At 42.0% G+C, this 14,968-nt stretch overlaps 1 protein-coding gene across 6 annotated transcripts in view; it reads right to left on the bottom strand.

Moving 5' to 3' along the window:
• The window catches only part of LOC311009243 (receptor-type tyrosine-protein phosphatase delta), a 309,638-nt gene that overhangs the window by 46,344 nt on the left and 248,326 nt on the right, over positions 1 to 14,968 (bottom strand). For all 6 annotated transcript variants that reach the window (XM_084003278.1, XM_084003277.1, XM_084003282.1 and 3 more), the window contains exon 13: positions 897 to 1,085. In XM_084003278.1, the coding sequence (XP_083859404.1) occupies positions 897 to 1,085 (189 nt within the window). The remainder of the gene's footprint in view (positions 1 to 896; positions 1,086 to 14,968) is intronic.

Consider the following 14,968-nt stretch of genomic DNA (forward strand, 5'->3'; position numbering starts at 1 on the left):
TGTGTGTTGCCTTGAGCCGGCAAACTATGATTTATGTTGTTCTTTCTAAATATCTAGAATGATCTGTCTGTGTAGAGAGTCAAATCAAATGGGGAATTCAGGCGAATGGGTATATTAGGGTCATGTCACAGGCAAATAAAAACAAAATTGGCATCTACACAATAAAGCAGGGGCTGCTGTAAATTCAAAGATTCAAGGGGTAAGGGGAAAAGCCTTGTGAAGTTTTACGCACTACTGTGAGCTGATGAGTGTTCAGAAATAGATGTTAACCTGAACCTAAAGCAAGGTCGTATGCAGAGCAAATATTTATTCAGAGGTTTGAGGATACCTCTTTCAAATTTCAACAAATTGCACACAAACTATTATTAATTTGCTTTGTCTGCATATTTTCCTATTTTAAAACCATGTGCACTCCTTAGCAGTTTCGGAACGAAGCCAAATGTTAAATATTAATTGTTTAAAACAAAAGGGCATACAAAATGAATTTAAAAAAAACTAAAAGACTGCACCAATGCAGTGGAAAGGAAATCAACAGAAAAACCGCAAAATAATTCATTGTAAAAAGTCACAGCAGTGAGCAATGAGGGCAGAAGTTAAGGGCAGAAGCCAGCAAACACAGAGGGGGGAACAATCCCAACAGCCCATGACAACACTGGAAGACAACGGGGCACACGCAGACAGACAGCACACACCGGGGCGTACAGAGAGTAGTGGACAGGAAGTAGTAGAAACAATGCCATTACCTACAAAATTAAAAGCCAAATGAGAAGTTAAATTATGGGAGAAAGGAGAGGATGAAAGAACAGGGGACAACGGGGGGGAGCAGATCAGATAGAGAATAACAAGAAAGAAGAAGTCCCTGTTTTGTAATTGAGCTTTCAGCGGAGGAAACCTACCTGATCTGAGCTGTTTAATGCGGCCATTGTTGTTGGTGGTGTTGACGGGGAGGAAGTCTTTAAACCAGGAGATGTCTGGGTCGGGGTTGCCGCTGGCGGCACAGAGCATGGTGGCAGTGCGTGTTCGCTCTACCACTTTCAACTGTGGGCCCATGTCTATGGTGGGGAAACCAGGGGGCAGCTGGTCCTCTGGGGGAAGAACAAGAAGGAGACATTGTAGCAGAGGTCGGTGTCAGAAAGGCAGTGGCCCTCCTCAAATCCTGTCTGGAGGTAATGAGGAGGGTGAGCCAGGGGGGGATGATGAGTCATACGACTGCAGAGCAACAACATGAGTTAAGATGTAGAAAGGTAGTGGCGAAAGTCACAATAAAACAGTACTTTTTTCTTTTTGTTTCCCTAACTATATTTGGTATTGACAAGGACATAGAATGAATGCACATCTCCAAGTTATTCAAGTTCAGGAGTGTCTGGGGAAATAAAAGTTAGATCCATATGTGTCTGTTATTGGAAAGTAAGGAGCTAGGAGTCACCATAAAATAATATTTCCCAAGACATGTTTATTTTAGGAAGATGTAAAGGAGGGAAGCGCGGCTACACTGGCCAACCGTGTATTCGGTCAGGAGGAACTTTGAAGTTCTTTGATGAAGGCAGGTGGTTATCTGTGATGATCCCACTTGTCCCAGCCTGCGTCTCAACTTACCGACTGAACAAAAGCGGGCTACATCTTGCTGCTGTTTGAGATGTGAGATAAAGCCTTTCTCCAAACATTTTTTTTTCTTTTTAGCAAAACAAAGAAAAGCACACAGCCTAGAGCAGCTTTTTCTGAAGCTCACGGCTCTGAGCAGGGCACATTGTTCGCCTTGCAGCAAGTAATGATCTTTGAGAAGGTGCATAGTGGAATTTTCCATACGCCTCGAGATCTCCATATGCAGAATGTGTTCCTCCACAAAGTTAGTGTAAATCTGCAAAACAAGGCCTGCTTACTCTAAATGCCAATGAGGTTTACGTGCACTTTTTTTTTTTTTTCAGTTTTCCTTTCCCCGCTGTGATACGGCTAATTAGTGTCTTCCGTTGCTCTCGTAAACTGCACCTTTTTGGAAACGCTTTCTTCATTAAATTTTCATGAGGAGACATCAGTCTGGAAACAGCTTTGAGTTGCCGTAGCCCGGGCACAGCCAAACGACAATCCTGGCAGCCTTCCAACAATGCTTTTGGGTATCTGGCATGAGAACCCACCTCGATGGATAAATCTTCTCCGAAATAGACCGCATTACAAATGAGTGACTTCACACTGAACTGCAAAACTTTCTGATGCAACTCTGTGTCCCTGCCTGAACTGACATGTGTTTTGTCGGAGATACAGGGGTATTGTTAATGCTCGTTAATTTTTCTCTCCCTTATATAATGCATACTTTGAACACCGGTCATTTTCTTGGCAGTCGTGCACTGTAACTTATACTGGACTTGTTGGCCCAGGCATCCTTATGTGGTTTATCACCGCAAGCCCTTGACATCCTGTACAATATATATAGTGTATGTTTATCCCTTTTCATTATCCATTAAGGTAATGAGAGCTGCCCCGGCTTTACTCTCGTTGAAAGTTTGTAGGTGTCTGGCACCGTGTTGGCTTGTTGCTTGCACAGAATTGATGTGCTCCTCATTAACTACTTAACCACTCAATTCACCTCAGTCACATAGGGGCCATTTTTAGTTAATGTCACAGTTAAAGGGAAGGGAGGTTAGGCTGGAGGACAGAACCGGCGGATTAAGAAATCCCCCTTGTTTCTTGTAAACATGTTGTTGCTGCTGTTCATATCTACGTACCAGTCATTAACTGTGATTGCGTGGTTATGGATGGTGGATTCTATTAATTTGATATGTTAATGAGATTGGCTCTATTGGCTATTACCTAACTCTATTTCTGATGCACAATGACATCAACACAGTGGAACACATCTGCAGAAATTAAGGAACCTGCTGTGATTACATTGTTCACATGAAAATGTATTTCTATGGGTTTTGTTTTTACAGGCAACACGCATTTAAACAGTGCTCTAAAATACAGCAACATAGTACATTATGCATGAATAGGTGCAAAAGTAACAAAGATAATTGGTAAAAATGAATTTTTTTTCTAAAAGTTTCACTTTATCAATTGGAAAAGTATAATCTAGAAAAAAAAAATCATATTCAAAGATGTGCTTTCAAATGGAGAAAGACAGGGCTGAAAGGAATTCATTGTACAAGTAGCTCCTGTCCAGGCTTCCCTCGGCCTGCTCAAGGTCGAACAGACAATTAGTCGATTATACAGTGAGTCAAAAGTATACCTGATCAAACACAATAGCCAGGAGCAAGCCTAGGAGCATGGGTGCATGTTGAATATAGTAATTGGATGTGACGATCCATGCGAACTAAAAAGCAACTCCTGTGAAATTGCAGTGTACTCAAGATCATAATTTAGCTGTCCTTAAAGAAGTCAGGATTGTCATCATTGCACAGGGTACGGCGTAATTCAGCTCTTAGGAAAGCAGAAGCTTTTGAAAATCAAGATGCAAAATGTTAGGACGGTAAAAACATGGCATTACTGTCTGACACACACTCCTGATTAATTACAGTGGGGCTCAAACATATACAAATGAGGCTGGGTCAAGTGTACAAAGGGCACTTTTCACTGAACCCGTCTTCCTCGTCCCATAGGATGTGTGTTACGTGATGCTAGCTCATAACTCTGATGCAGGCAGCTGATATGACTCCAGGCAGTGCATTTAAAATTAATGATCTGTTACAAAGGTTTCTGGCCTTCTGAATGCATTCTTGCTCAGCCCGGAAATGTATTTTACAGCTGCTTTGTGCACTCAGGCTCATCTGGAATGGCCACAAAGTCATGACATCAACTGCGAGGTATCCGAAAACTTCACTCGCATATGAGACAGTGAAAGAATAATAAACAAGAGGACTTTGACTTTCTCAAGCTCCCCCCTTCCCTCTCAGCTATACCCCCGTTTATTTCACAAAGAGAATTACCATTGTGATATTAAATAAAGGAAGGGAAATTGAACACATTTGCTAGCTTGTGCTGTGATTAACAACTGGCGTCAACAGAGCATGCTGCGGCATTTCCCTTACAAGACAAAGAGCCCAAAATGAAATCAGATTAATCACGTTGTAATTTGAGCCACAGCCTGTTTGTTGTGCATTTTTTGGAGAAGTTGGGTTATTGAGAGTGCGTTAGAAGTGTTTGCAGCTCCGCTGATAGCCAAGAGGTCGGTTTTCGACTCGTGCGTCTATGAATCATCAGCTCCGTTATTCCTTTAGGAACTCTGAGCTGCATTCTGATACGAGTGGGAATTGGAATTGCTTGTAGCGCGTTTGTTTTTGAATGTGTGTTTTGGGGTTAATATACTATACACTGTGTGACTTGAACATACAGCCGCAAGCTACCTTGTACAATACATCAAAGTCAAATCCGAAGGGTGAAAATAGATTTTTTAATAATACATATTTTCCCTGCTTCCTAATTCTACCTCGCTGAGAACTGCAATCTCAAGGACAGCGTAAGACAAGGGCAGTTTCTGCTTTATAGACCCATGCTGTATATTCAACAATGGATCTACACACTAAATGAGATGGAAGGGCGAGAAATGCTGAAGTCACCTTCTAAAGAAGTGCTGAGCACTGGTGCTTGATATAAAAAGACTCCCAATGACAATTTGCACACATTAGCCACCGCCAGGCTATCAGGCCATATGAGTGTGTGGTGCCAAGTATGGGAGGAGTATAAAAAGGACATTGGCTCAAAAAGCACCTCAGTGAGCAGATTTCTGTTGGCGACTTAAGGCCACCGGACATAAACTCAACCCATTAGCAGATTACATCTATTGATCAGTCAGAGAAAATATGAGCACAAGTGGAATCACATTTTCCTGCTTAAGAAAACCGTGGCCATTTCAGTTTCTAGAACGTTGAAAGAAAACGTGTCACCTGCTGTTGCGTAATGACTTGAGTGACAAACTTAAGTGATATACTCCTTGTTTAGGCTCTAATTGAATAAGCAACAGATAAAGGTACCATTCAAACATGATCTGTTACTGTTAAGATCCTTGCGCACTGAGTGCTAAGGCACTTGTGTGAATCTGAGGTGATAGTTATAAGGTATTACAGGACTATTTCAATGACATATATGGTGTGGAAGTCATTAAAAAGATAGTGGAGGCAGATGGGAAAAATAAGGTCAGGATGTGTGCTCAGATGTTGAGAAACTGAAAACCAAATGAAAAGAGGTTTCTTGCTCCTGCATAGCACTTAGCACTTGCAGTATATCTACCACTTTATATGGTGATGGTTGTGTTTTTCTTTGGTGTATGTACACATGCTTTGAAACAAGTAATTAAAGAAGTAATTACACAGCAAGTTGGTGTTGCCAGATATTGATATTCTGCAAATAATGCATGTGGTTTAGCTCAGAGGTTTACAGCTTTAAGTGGAGTCGGTTTGATGCTGTATCTTTAAAGATAATGACAACATTAAAATAGTTGTTTACAATGTCGAAATGTAATTCAACATAAATTAACCCAGAGTGGAAATCTGATCCATAATTCTAATTAAGTAAGGTGTTTTATGTCACTGAAATCCCATTTGGATCCAACGTTACAGAATAAGTACAAAGGAAGTTGAGAAGAACATGAACCTTTGTTGCACTGGACTTTCCAGTAAAAACATTTAAACCTTTCTGGTCACATTTTGGCTTTAGCTCCGTGGTTGCTGCACAAGGATTTGATTCGGTCCGACCCTTTTCTTCCCAAGCAGAACAAGGCTTTTCACCCCGCAGTTGAGGTCATTCTTCAGGGAAAATCCCTGTGGCCGTAATAAGATATGTGTTGGCTGTATTTGAGTGGATACAATCTCATCGAAGAGGCTGTCACAGGTCACTTGCTGTGGCAGCGTTGTGGAAAAGAGTCAACACGCATTGTTGTTCCAGGATCCTTTCCTCTCAAAAGGTGCTGGATTATGGAATTGTGGGAATTTAGGACAAATGTGTTGTAGTATGACACTCTTACATTTTACACTCCTTTTTCCTCTTCCCTCAAGATTATCCTTGCCCAGTTTAGGAATCAATCTGATTCTCACTGCCCTTCCCTAGATAAGATTTAAGCCAGAACAAAAAAAAAAATAAGCCACAAAACATTACCCGTGGAGTGTGACAGCACTGCTTATTTTGCTCTCAGTAGCCTAAGCCAAAGCCATTTTTCTCCACACCATACCATATAATTTGAAGTTGAGGGATGGTGATTACAGCTCGTTCCATGCTCGGAAATCCAAAAGAAGTGAGAAAGATAGGAGAATTTAGCAGGGTTAGGGTGCTAATCATGTTAATCACACAGCACTCTTGCTGTTCACAAGGACGTCATTTGGAATTGGCTTGTTTCATGGCTTGCTAATGCATTAGCTGACCCAGATTGAATTAGGACTTGGTGTTTTATAAACTTGTAAAGGGTTATTAATGAAGAAAATAAGGCCATGTACATAATTAAAGGTTAAGGATGAAAGACTTGCAATGCAGGAATATAGAAATACAATATTGACACATACGTATATGAATAAATTATGTCTAACTGGGAGTTTCAGAGCAAACTTTTGCTCTTTGTGACATACACCTTTTTTTTCAAAATGAGATTGATTTGCAACACATTAATATGGCAACAATGTCCGTTATAATTTGTTTACAGTTGTCTAGAAATGTGTTGCAAGCCTACTTAATACATCCGTTCAGAGACGACCTGAATCCTCAGAAACAAAATGTTCTGTTTGGCTCCTGTTCAACTGACGTATTCAATTATTATTTTTTCTTCCTTAGGCATGGGAGAGGGGACTGTTAATTATGCTTTTGTTTTCACACAAACAAAATTACTCAACCAAACGTAAGAGCTCTTGATTAACAAAGGCAGACAGCAATTCCATTTTGTGCCAATTCTATGACGGCATCTGTTCTATTTTTTTTTTTCTCTCTAATGTTTCAGCACTTTCACCCACATCATTGTTGATTTCCTTGCTCTACTTACAAGGTACACTTAACGCTGTGGGAAAAAGGTGTACTTTTCAAGTCTAGCACCCGGTGATTGACAGGTTCTAAATCTAAACTTGCTCTTTGCTTTATCAGCTACCTGCAGCTTGGTTGAACTATTGCAAACTTGGACTCAGACAGAGTTACTTTACTCAACAGCCTTCATTCTGACTACAAACTTTTGCAGAGGTGACACTTGTCCCCACATCAATTAGTCACCGTGCGACTGGGGCTTGTATCCCTTATTTCCTATTTCTGAAAAACACTTGATTATATTGATGTAATTAACTTGCTCCAGTAAAAATGTAATATCCTTTCTATGATATTGCTTTAGACAGGACAGTGAAGCAGAATATATCTTAACCTGGACTTGTGGATAATGACTGTTACACGCATGCCTGGACATTGTTGTCAGCATGTGGAAGTCTTGTCTGCCTTAGGCAAATCGGGCATCATTCATGAGTGACGGGTATAGCCGTTCATTGAGAGGCCAACAAGTCAAACAAGCATTCAGAGTAAGAATGCACATGTGCATCAATTGAGATGTATTTAGTCTAAATGCCCTCAGAGAATCCAAAGCCTGTATTTATCTCACTGATACATCCCAGGGCTGTTTGGCACTATGTTGTCCAGTCTCAATAAGATTAAGGCTTTTCCCCCCAGAGCTTTCTTTGAGCCACGTTTCCCAAATAAGCCTCCTGGCACCTGCACTGGGTAGATATTGCTTAAGTAATCCAATAATGGAAAAGAAAATGTTCAGCACTTCATCTAATGTGGCACAAAACACGGCGTGAATCTGGACTGATTCGGTTTTCATTAACGCGCAGACTCAAATGTGAAGGCACGTCCCAATTATACGCCCGCGGCCACAATTCTTTATATTTAAGTGCCGAACGAACTGATATGAGAAAATGTTAAGTGGCAAAGCATGACTGCCTTCCAGTTTAGGTTTACAGAAGGAATCCTGTTGGAACTAGCAGAGTGCTGCAGAGTTTGTGCTGAAAAACTCATCCAGATGTATGTTTCAGTCTTCATAATAACACCAATTTGTGTGTCTGCTTGTGTCTACTGTATGTGTCAAGGCCCGTCTTTTCACAAATAAAAGTAACACCTTTATATGTAGTTGCTGTGTACAGTACATTCAAATGACTGCTACATGATTTACTACTAGGTAAGGGTCATATTTTTGCAAAAGTACTATATTTTCTGCAGTGAAAATAAGAAATCAGCAGTAAAATTGTAGCAGGGCTGAGGAAACATGCCTTTGTACATGTGTTGATTCTACAGCACGCTCATGATTATTACTGTGAATGTGCTGGAGTTGGCTCAAACAGCTAATTCCCATTTACTATAATAGTTTTAAGAGGAGCTGGCCCACTCCAACACAAAGTGGCATTAAGTCTTACTAGCTTGGTACCTCTAAAAGGTAGTTCCAGTAATTTGCCGAACAAATGCAGTCTCTTTGAGAAAACCACTAATGCCCGAGGACAGACGAGAGACCATCTAGTATCTACTAAAATGTTATTTTACCCTTGTTGCCTAAAGGAGCACAATAGGAATGGATTGTGAAATACTACCTGGCGCTGCCTCTCCCGTGATGATGAACGTTGGAATGAAACGCAGGAGGAGGGAGGTGAAGGAACCCATAACCCGAAGTTCATGGCACTCTGTCTCGGTGAAAAATAGCATTGTCTCCCCCTTTGCCCCGCACTGATTGTTTCCTCCATAAATCCCCTTTCAGATTGTATAATGAATTGAATGCTTCTTATTTGTCATTAAAAAGCCCTCGCCTAATGCCTGAGATTATGAGGAAGCCATTGTAGAGTCAATCTATTAATCACTGGGCCTTTTTTCCCCCCCAGAAAAACCTTCACAGATGAACAATCCGGGCCGTTTCTCTTTCTGAATGACATTGGAGAACTAGCTGTAAAACTCTAATACATACTGGTGTCACGTTATATCATTTCTTTTTAAACGATTCTTTTCACAATCATGGGAGGCTTTCCATAGAGAAGTGGTTATGGGATTTTGGTTGGAATTTGGGTTTGAATTTAAAAAACACCTCACACATTTCACATGAAATGACCCCGTCGGCCATCCCTCAGAGACATTTCCGATGGTCATCGGTGCTGGGGGGGTAGGAGATTGGATCAGCTGAGCAGAGGGCATGCGACTGTGATGTACGCCACTTCTGGCGACTCTCCCTCGGCCCCACGCCATTCATAAACATGACGGATTAGCTGTGATATTCCTCCATTTACAACGTAAGCGAAGGGAGTTGGGAGAAGAGAATGAAAGCACAGAGTGTGAGTGTCGGATGCCCCTTCGGGATAGTGCTAAAATGAATCGGCAAAGAGGGAGATGAAAAGGAGAGATGGAGCAGGGAGGGGCGGAGAGGGGGCCTTTCTCTACAGGCCTGGCTGGGCAAGCAGGAAGCCAGGCACAAAGCTCCATTTACGCTCAGATGCCCCCCTTCTGACTTTACAGACTGCACGTCAGCTCAGCCAGATGTACTATCCCGGGTTAAGATCACCTCGGGGAAAGGTGGAGAGGAGAGGAATGGAGATTTCAGACATGTTCTCCCTATAATCAAGCCTTTCTCCCACACTGCCATTGTCTTTTGAATTTGCCTTACTCGCTGACTGCATCTGCCTCGATCCAGCCTCGGCTCATACGAGACTTTAAAAGATGCTTGATGGTGAAGACTCTCCCCTAATCTGTCTTTGTCTGTCTCCCACCTTCTTTGGCTTTTGTCCCTCTCCCACCCTCTTCAGGATTTCACTTTGCATATTCCATTTGCTGGTTGTTACCTTGAGCAATGATTCCATTTACTTCCGAAAACAGTGCCCCATTTATTCAGAGTAGGGGGGGAAGAAAAATACATATTAAACTAAAACTTCTGCTCTTGTCATCTTATCTGCCATCAGCCTTTTTTTTTCCTATTATTATTACTAATAGTCAAAGGAAGAGGCGGGAGAAAACTAATTGCTTTGAGCTATTTCCCAAACACAAAGCTAAAATGGATGCTGCTTATTTCCTCTCAACTCCACGAAATGCACCTCAGGAAGCATATTCCTTTTTTTTTTTTCCCGAGCTTTTTCGTAACAGTCCATCAATCCTCATTTGATCCTCTTGAGTGCATTAAACATTCAGAAATAAAGAGGACGTGGCAGCAAATATACAAACAACCACACACTACCTTCTCCTCCGAGACACCCCTGTCACTTTGAAGCATATACTGCCAGACATCTGTTCTGTTTTTATCTTTCAGGCTTATTCTTTGTCTATTCGCCCTGTTACCGCCCACTTGGGATGACTGTATGATGCTCGACGGAGTATATGTGAGAGCATGTATCAGAAAATAAAATGTAACTATTAAGGTGTTGTTTTTTTCTTTTCAGGGGAAGCTGACAAAAGGCCAGAAGCTATAGCCAGCGGGGGCTCGAGAGAATCAGCAACCAGGTGAGTCCTCCGACTGGGCAGCAGGCAAAGGCAGAAGGCAAAACTGCGAGACACTGAGTTGCTTCATTAACCTTCATGTACTATACATTCAGAAGCAGGCGGGTCACTTCGATCAAACAGGGGTTGCTAATACTTTGGCATGGATTGCAATGTGGCATATCGCTTGTGTATTTACAGAAATCTGTGTTTGTTATGGGGGAAAAAGAGTGTTCAAGTGTGCATGTGGTGCGTATCGCTTTACTAGCAGGAAAGCCTCCCATCAGCTGTCAGAATGCTTCCCCCAAATCCTCTGAGCTTTAATCACTTTTAGCATTTTGTGCATCACCAGATATCTTTGTGGGTCATGGCCCAGGACTCTTCAATTTGAACATGGTATCATCAGACACAGACGAGTACTCTGGGAGAATGTGCGGTATAAATGTCTGAGGAAACCGACTTCATACAAGTTAACTTCCTCCTGAGAAAGGAATAACCTAGCACCAGCCATCTCAATAATTGATATAGCTAAAAAGCTTGCTACAGGAGAGGGCCGCATAGAGGTTTTTCATGCTTGCTGGCATCCTACAGAGACGAGCCTCTTGGCGCTCGGAGCGAACTAATGGAAAACGGGGGGTTATATCAGGCTTTTCAAATTCGTCAGACGGGCATCCTCCCCATACGTGACAGTGGGAGACCATGGATAGCACAGGAGGCGATGGGTGGCGCTGTTTGATTATGCTAATCATGATATTGAGGCCAAATGTTTTTGGATTTGACATCTGGGTTTAACGCTGATGAAACTTGCGATGAGAATATGTAAAGTTTTGTGCCCCTTTCGTGCAGCGATAAAAAAAAAAAAAAAAAAAAAAAAAAAAAAAGCAAATTAGTCACACTCATCCTCACTGTAGTGAATGTAATAACGCATAGACGAACTAATTACACCCCAAAAAATCAATTCTTGCCACTTTCTCAGTCCAAAGTTGTTTGGTTGTAATTAGCGGGTAGCCTTACACAGCTTGAAAAGTTTCTCAAGATCATTAGATGCATAAAGGATGACCCTGCAGTAGCCAATTAATCTGGTGGAAAATGACTTGTTTGCAGCTAAGATCAAAGCTACTAACGTTAGCAGCCCTCGACTACGTGCCTCAGACTTACAGCCTCACTTTTAAGACCTTGTGCCCCGCAGTGTTTGGTTCGGCTTCACGGCGGCACGTTGGCTTTGTCATGAGCATGTGAACACACTGACATCAGCATGGCTGTATTATATGTGTACTTTTACATGCACAATGTGTTTATCAAAGGTTTTACAGGCGTTACTTTGCCATATTTTCTTATTTACTGTGCTTTGACAAGATGTGAGAAATAATTAGCATTTCTAAATCACTCATCATCTAATTACACTGCCAGCACTGTGAGGTCAATGTGGAGAATCGTGACGTCTGAGGCCAGCCAGGGGGAAAGACAAAAACACATTCCTCATGTGTCTGAATCGATAATTATTAATTTGGGAGGCTGTGTTTTAATTGTATTCAAACAAATAGAGAGCCGCAGCATGTGCGGAGTTATCTATCATGTTCAGTGTGCAGTCCAAGCGCCTTTGTGGCTCCAGCAGATGTTTTCTCACACACTAAGCCCACTGTAAAGTCCAACATCCATCTTGTTGGCAGCGGTTATGCCTTAAATCATCGTGCATATTATACAAATATTGATTGGCTCCCACTCTCAGCCACGCAGTAAGATATAAGGGTGTGTGGGGTTTTTTTTTTTCAGAGAAGAGATCCAATTCTGTGAGGACAGTCATCTCCATCTTTTTAATTACAATAATGAATAACTTGTCATCACGTTCTCTTTTTTTTTGTGACATATGAGAGAGTGAATTGAGGGGAGAGGAGCATCAAACCAGGTTTGGCCAAATCCCAAGCAATAACTCTGCCTTTGGATATTTTATGAAACATCTAATGGACTGGAAGATAATTGATGGTTTGTGAAGTTGGTTGCATTCAGTCACTTTTTGTCCCAGCGTGCTGGGGTGCGAGAGAGGAAAAGCACGTTGGTTACTGTTCCAAGAAATCTAGTCGTTTTATATAAGAAAAGAGTTAAACTTTAGAGTGAGTCAGCTTGTTTCCACAGCATCACTTTTGGAGGAAAATGATTCTTTTTCAGACAAAATTGAGTGTTCCGTGTGGCGGCCCAGGTCTTGCCATCAATAGAGCTCCCGCCAGCAAAGCGGCATATGGTATGGTAGCTGCTGCTGCCCCCCCTGCAGTCATTTTACAGTGGTCACTTGCTACATCCTCACTCCATCCCTTGCTCCGACAGTCCGAGACAGCTGACACAGCATATATCTTGCTATGCAATATGAGCATTTAGACCAGCTTTTGTTCATCCCTCACTTTGCACTTGTTGGAAGGAAACGACAACAAGAGTGCACTGATTTAAAAACATAGGAAGGAATGATCATTAAGGTGCATTTTTAAATGTTTATAATCAGTCAGTCTTTACAATATTCTATGGGTTTTCCTATGCATCTTATGGATATGATTTAACTAGGTTTGGAATATAAATGAAGCAGCTTTTGGTGTCTTTTATTAAGTTTGGAAACCGTTTTTTTTGTCCCAATGACAAAGAGCCGAGTGCATGCATTGTCTATGAATAATCACTGATCATGTAGCAGCCCCCTTTCATTGTAGGTGGAAGGATCCGTCTCGGCTACACGCCTCTGACCGTGCCATTGCACCATTCCATACAAATGGAAATGATGCATTCTGTTTTTCCGTCACAGGAGAGCGGCTTCCCATTTTCCGCTCCCACTGTCAAGTTGTGCACAGCTGCATAAGTTTGCACGCTTGTGTGTGGGGCTCAGGAAATGGCTGTTGACAGCATAATGGGAGTGTGAGGATGCAATATAAATCCTTAATCATGCCTGAATCATGAACTGCAGCACTCAGATCCACACATCATTCTGTTGGAACTGGAGAGCCGAGACCCAGTGAGGTGTTTTCGCTACATTTTTCTGCGTATTTTTTCTGTTTACTCGCAGCTAAAAGTGTATGAAATAAATCAAACTGCACTAACATCCGCATGCACACCTATCTTAGAGTGGCATATTCATAAATGTGATCAACTACCACTTTGCCGAAATCACATTCCAGCCGTGACACCCGAAATGTGCTGTTTCTTCATTTTTCAATCCCTTCCTGTCATTCTCAATTACAAAGCAAATCAAGACGACCTTAATTCTAAGACACGAGTCGCATATGAGTCGAGTCATCTCATAGTTAATCAAAACAGAGGGCCCCAAAAAAAAGTGCACAAAGGAAATCCGTCGCTCGCGCAGCGGCCTTGCATATTTGACTCATAACATCATTACGTTTCGGGGTTCGCCTTTCATGCAAATCGCTTCCCTAAGCCTGGAAGTTCATTGCTAATGGCACTTCCCATCAAGTTAGAGACCCATCCGAATACTAATATCCCCCAGTACTTTGGATTTGTCACCTCGAGTCCGCTCTCCTCATAGCATGGCAATTACAACAATGTGCTTTTCCTTCATGGAATTAGGCATCACCCCCTGTGGCGAGCTTCCCCACAACAGATGCTTTGCAGTCGTTTCCACAGACCATTGGAGCCCAAATGAACTAAACAGTCACTTTATATGTATTAGGCCTGGTGTAGTAGCACGTATCTGTGTTTGCTTATTTATTTATCCCTCCAATCCCGCAGCACACACTCGCAAGTCCAGTATTTCCCCACTAAAAGGGCCAAAGGCAGTGAGAAATCACTGTTGCTGGTCATGGTGACAGATTGGACTTAGAAAATGTGCAATTGCATTTTTCAAACTGCAGTTTACGTCATGCGGAATGATGAGTGGCAAACCAGCAGCGCTGTGTTTATTGTACAGTAGGAAGTCGCTTTGGAAGGAGGGAGCTTTTTGGTCTCCTAAATAATCCATAATGCCTCCTTGAGGTAACCTTGTGTTACCCATACAGTACACTGGCCTCACAGTGCAGTTCATCAGCTTCCAGCCAGCTTCCTGAAAATCGTCCTCATGCTGGGTCTTTGAATACAAATCAGTTTGCTTGTGTTGTGGGTGAAAAAATGTGTCGTTATAACTGCTGAAGTGGAAACTCAAATAATAAGGCTAGCTAGAGTTTATGTTATCATAGTAATGCTTGATATCCTTGTCTGTGGCCAGCACTGTGGCATCATTTCCCCCTTTGTTTATTTATGATTTTCATCTTGCTTCCCTTCCTTTGTCTGTCAAGGCTGTTATCACCGCTCCTAATAATTATTCAGGTCTTTTATTTATGATTTGCCGTCGAAAGGCATTCGCGAGCAGCGAGTGTAACAATACATTTCCTCTGTCATCAGGCGCTAGGTGCCTAGCAGATGTATACGCTCAGACTGGGGTGCAGGTTGAATCCCCGTTGTGTCATAGCATGTGAGTGAAGATGATGAAATGACCGCATGAATGAATGCACGCATAAATCTTGCAGATTATTGCAGAGGCAATGTGAGATCAGAGAGGACCCCCCTTCTTTTGTTCACTACATGCCTATTTTTCCTGTTTTTT

Source organism: Eutrigla gurnardus (assembly GCF_963514095.1).
Source record: "Eutrigla gurnardus genome assembly, chromosome: 23".
NCBI classification, from domain to species: domain Eukaryota; kingdom Metazoa; phylum Chordata; class Actinopteri; order Perciformes; family Triglidae; genus Eutrigla; species Eutrigla gurnardus.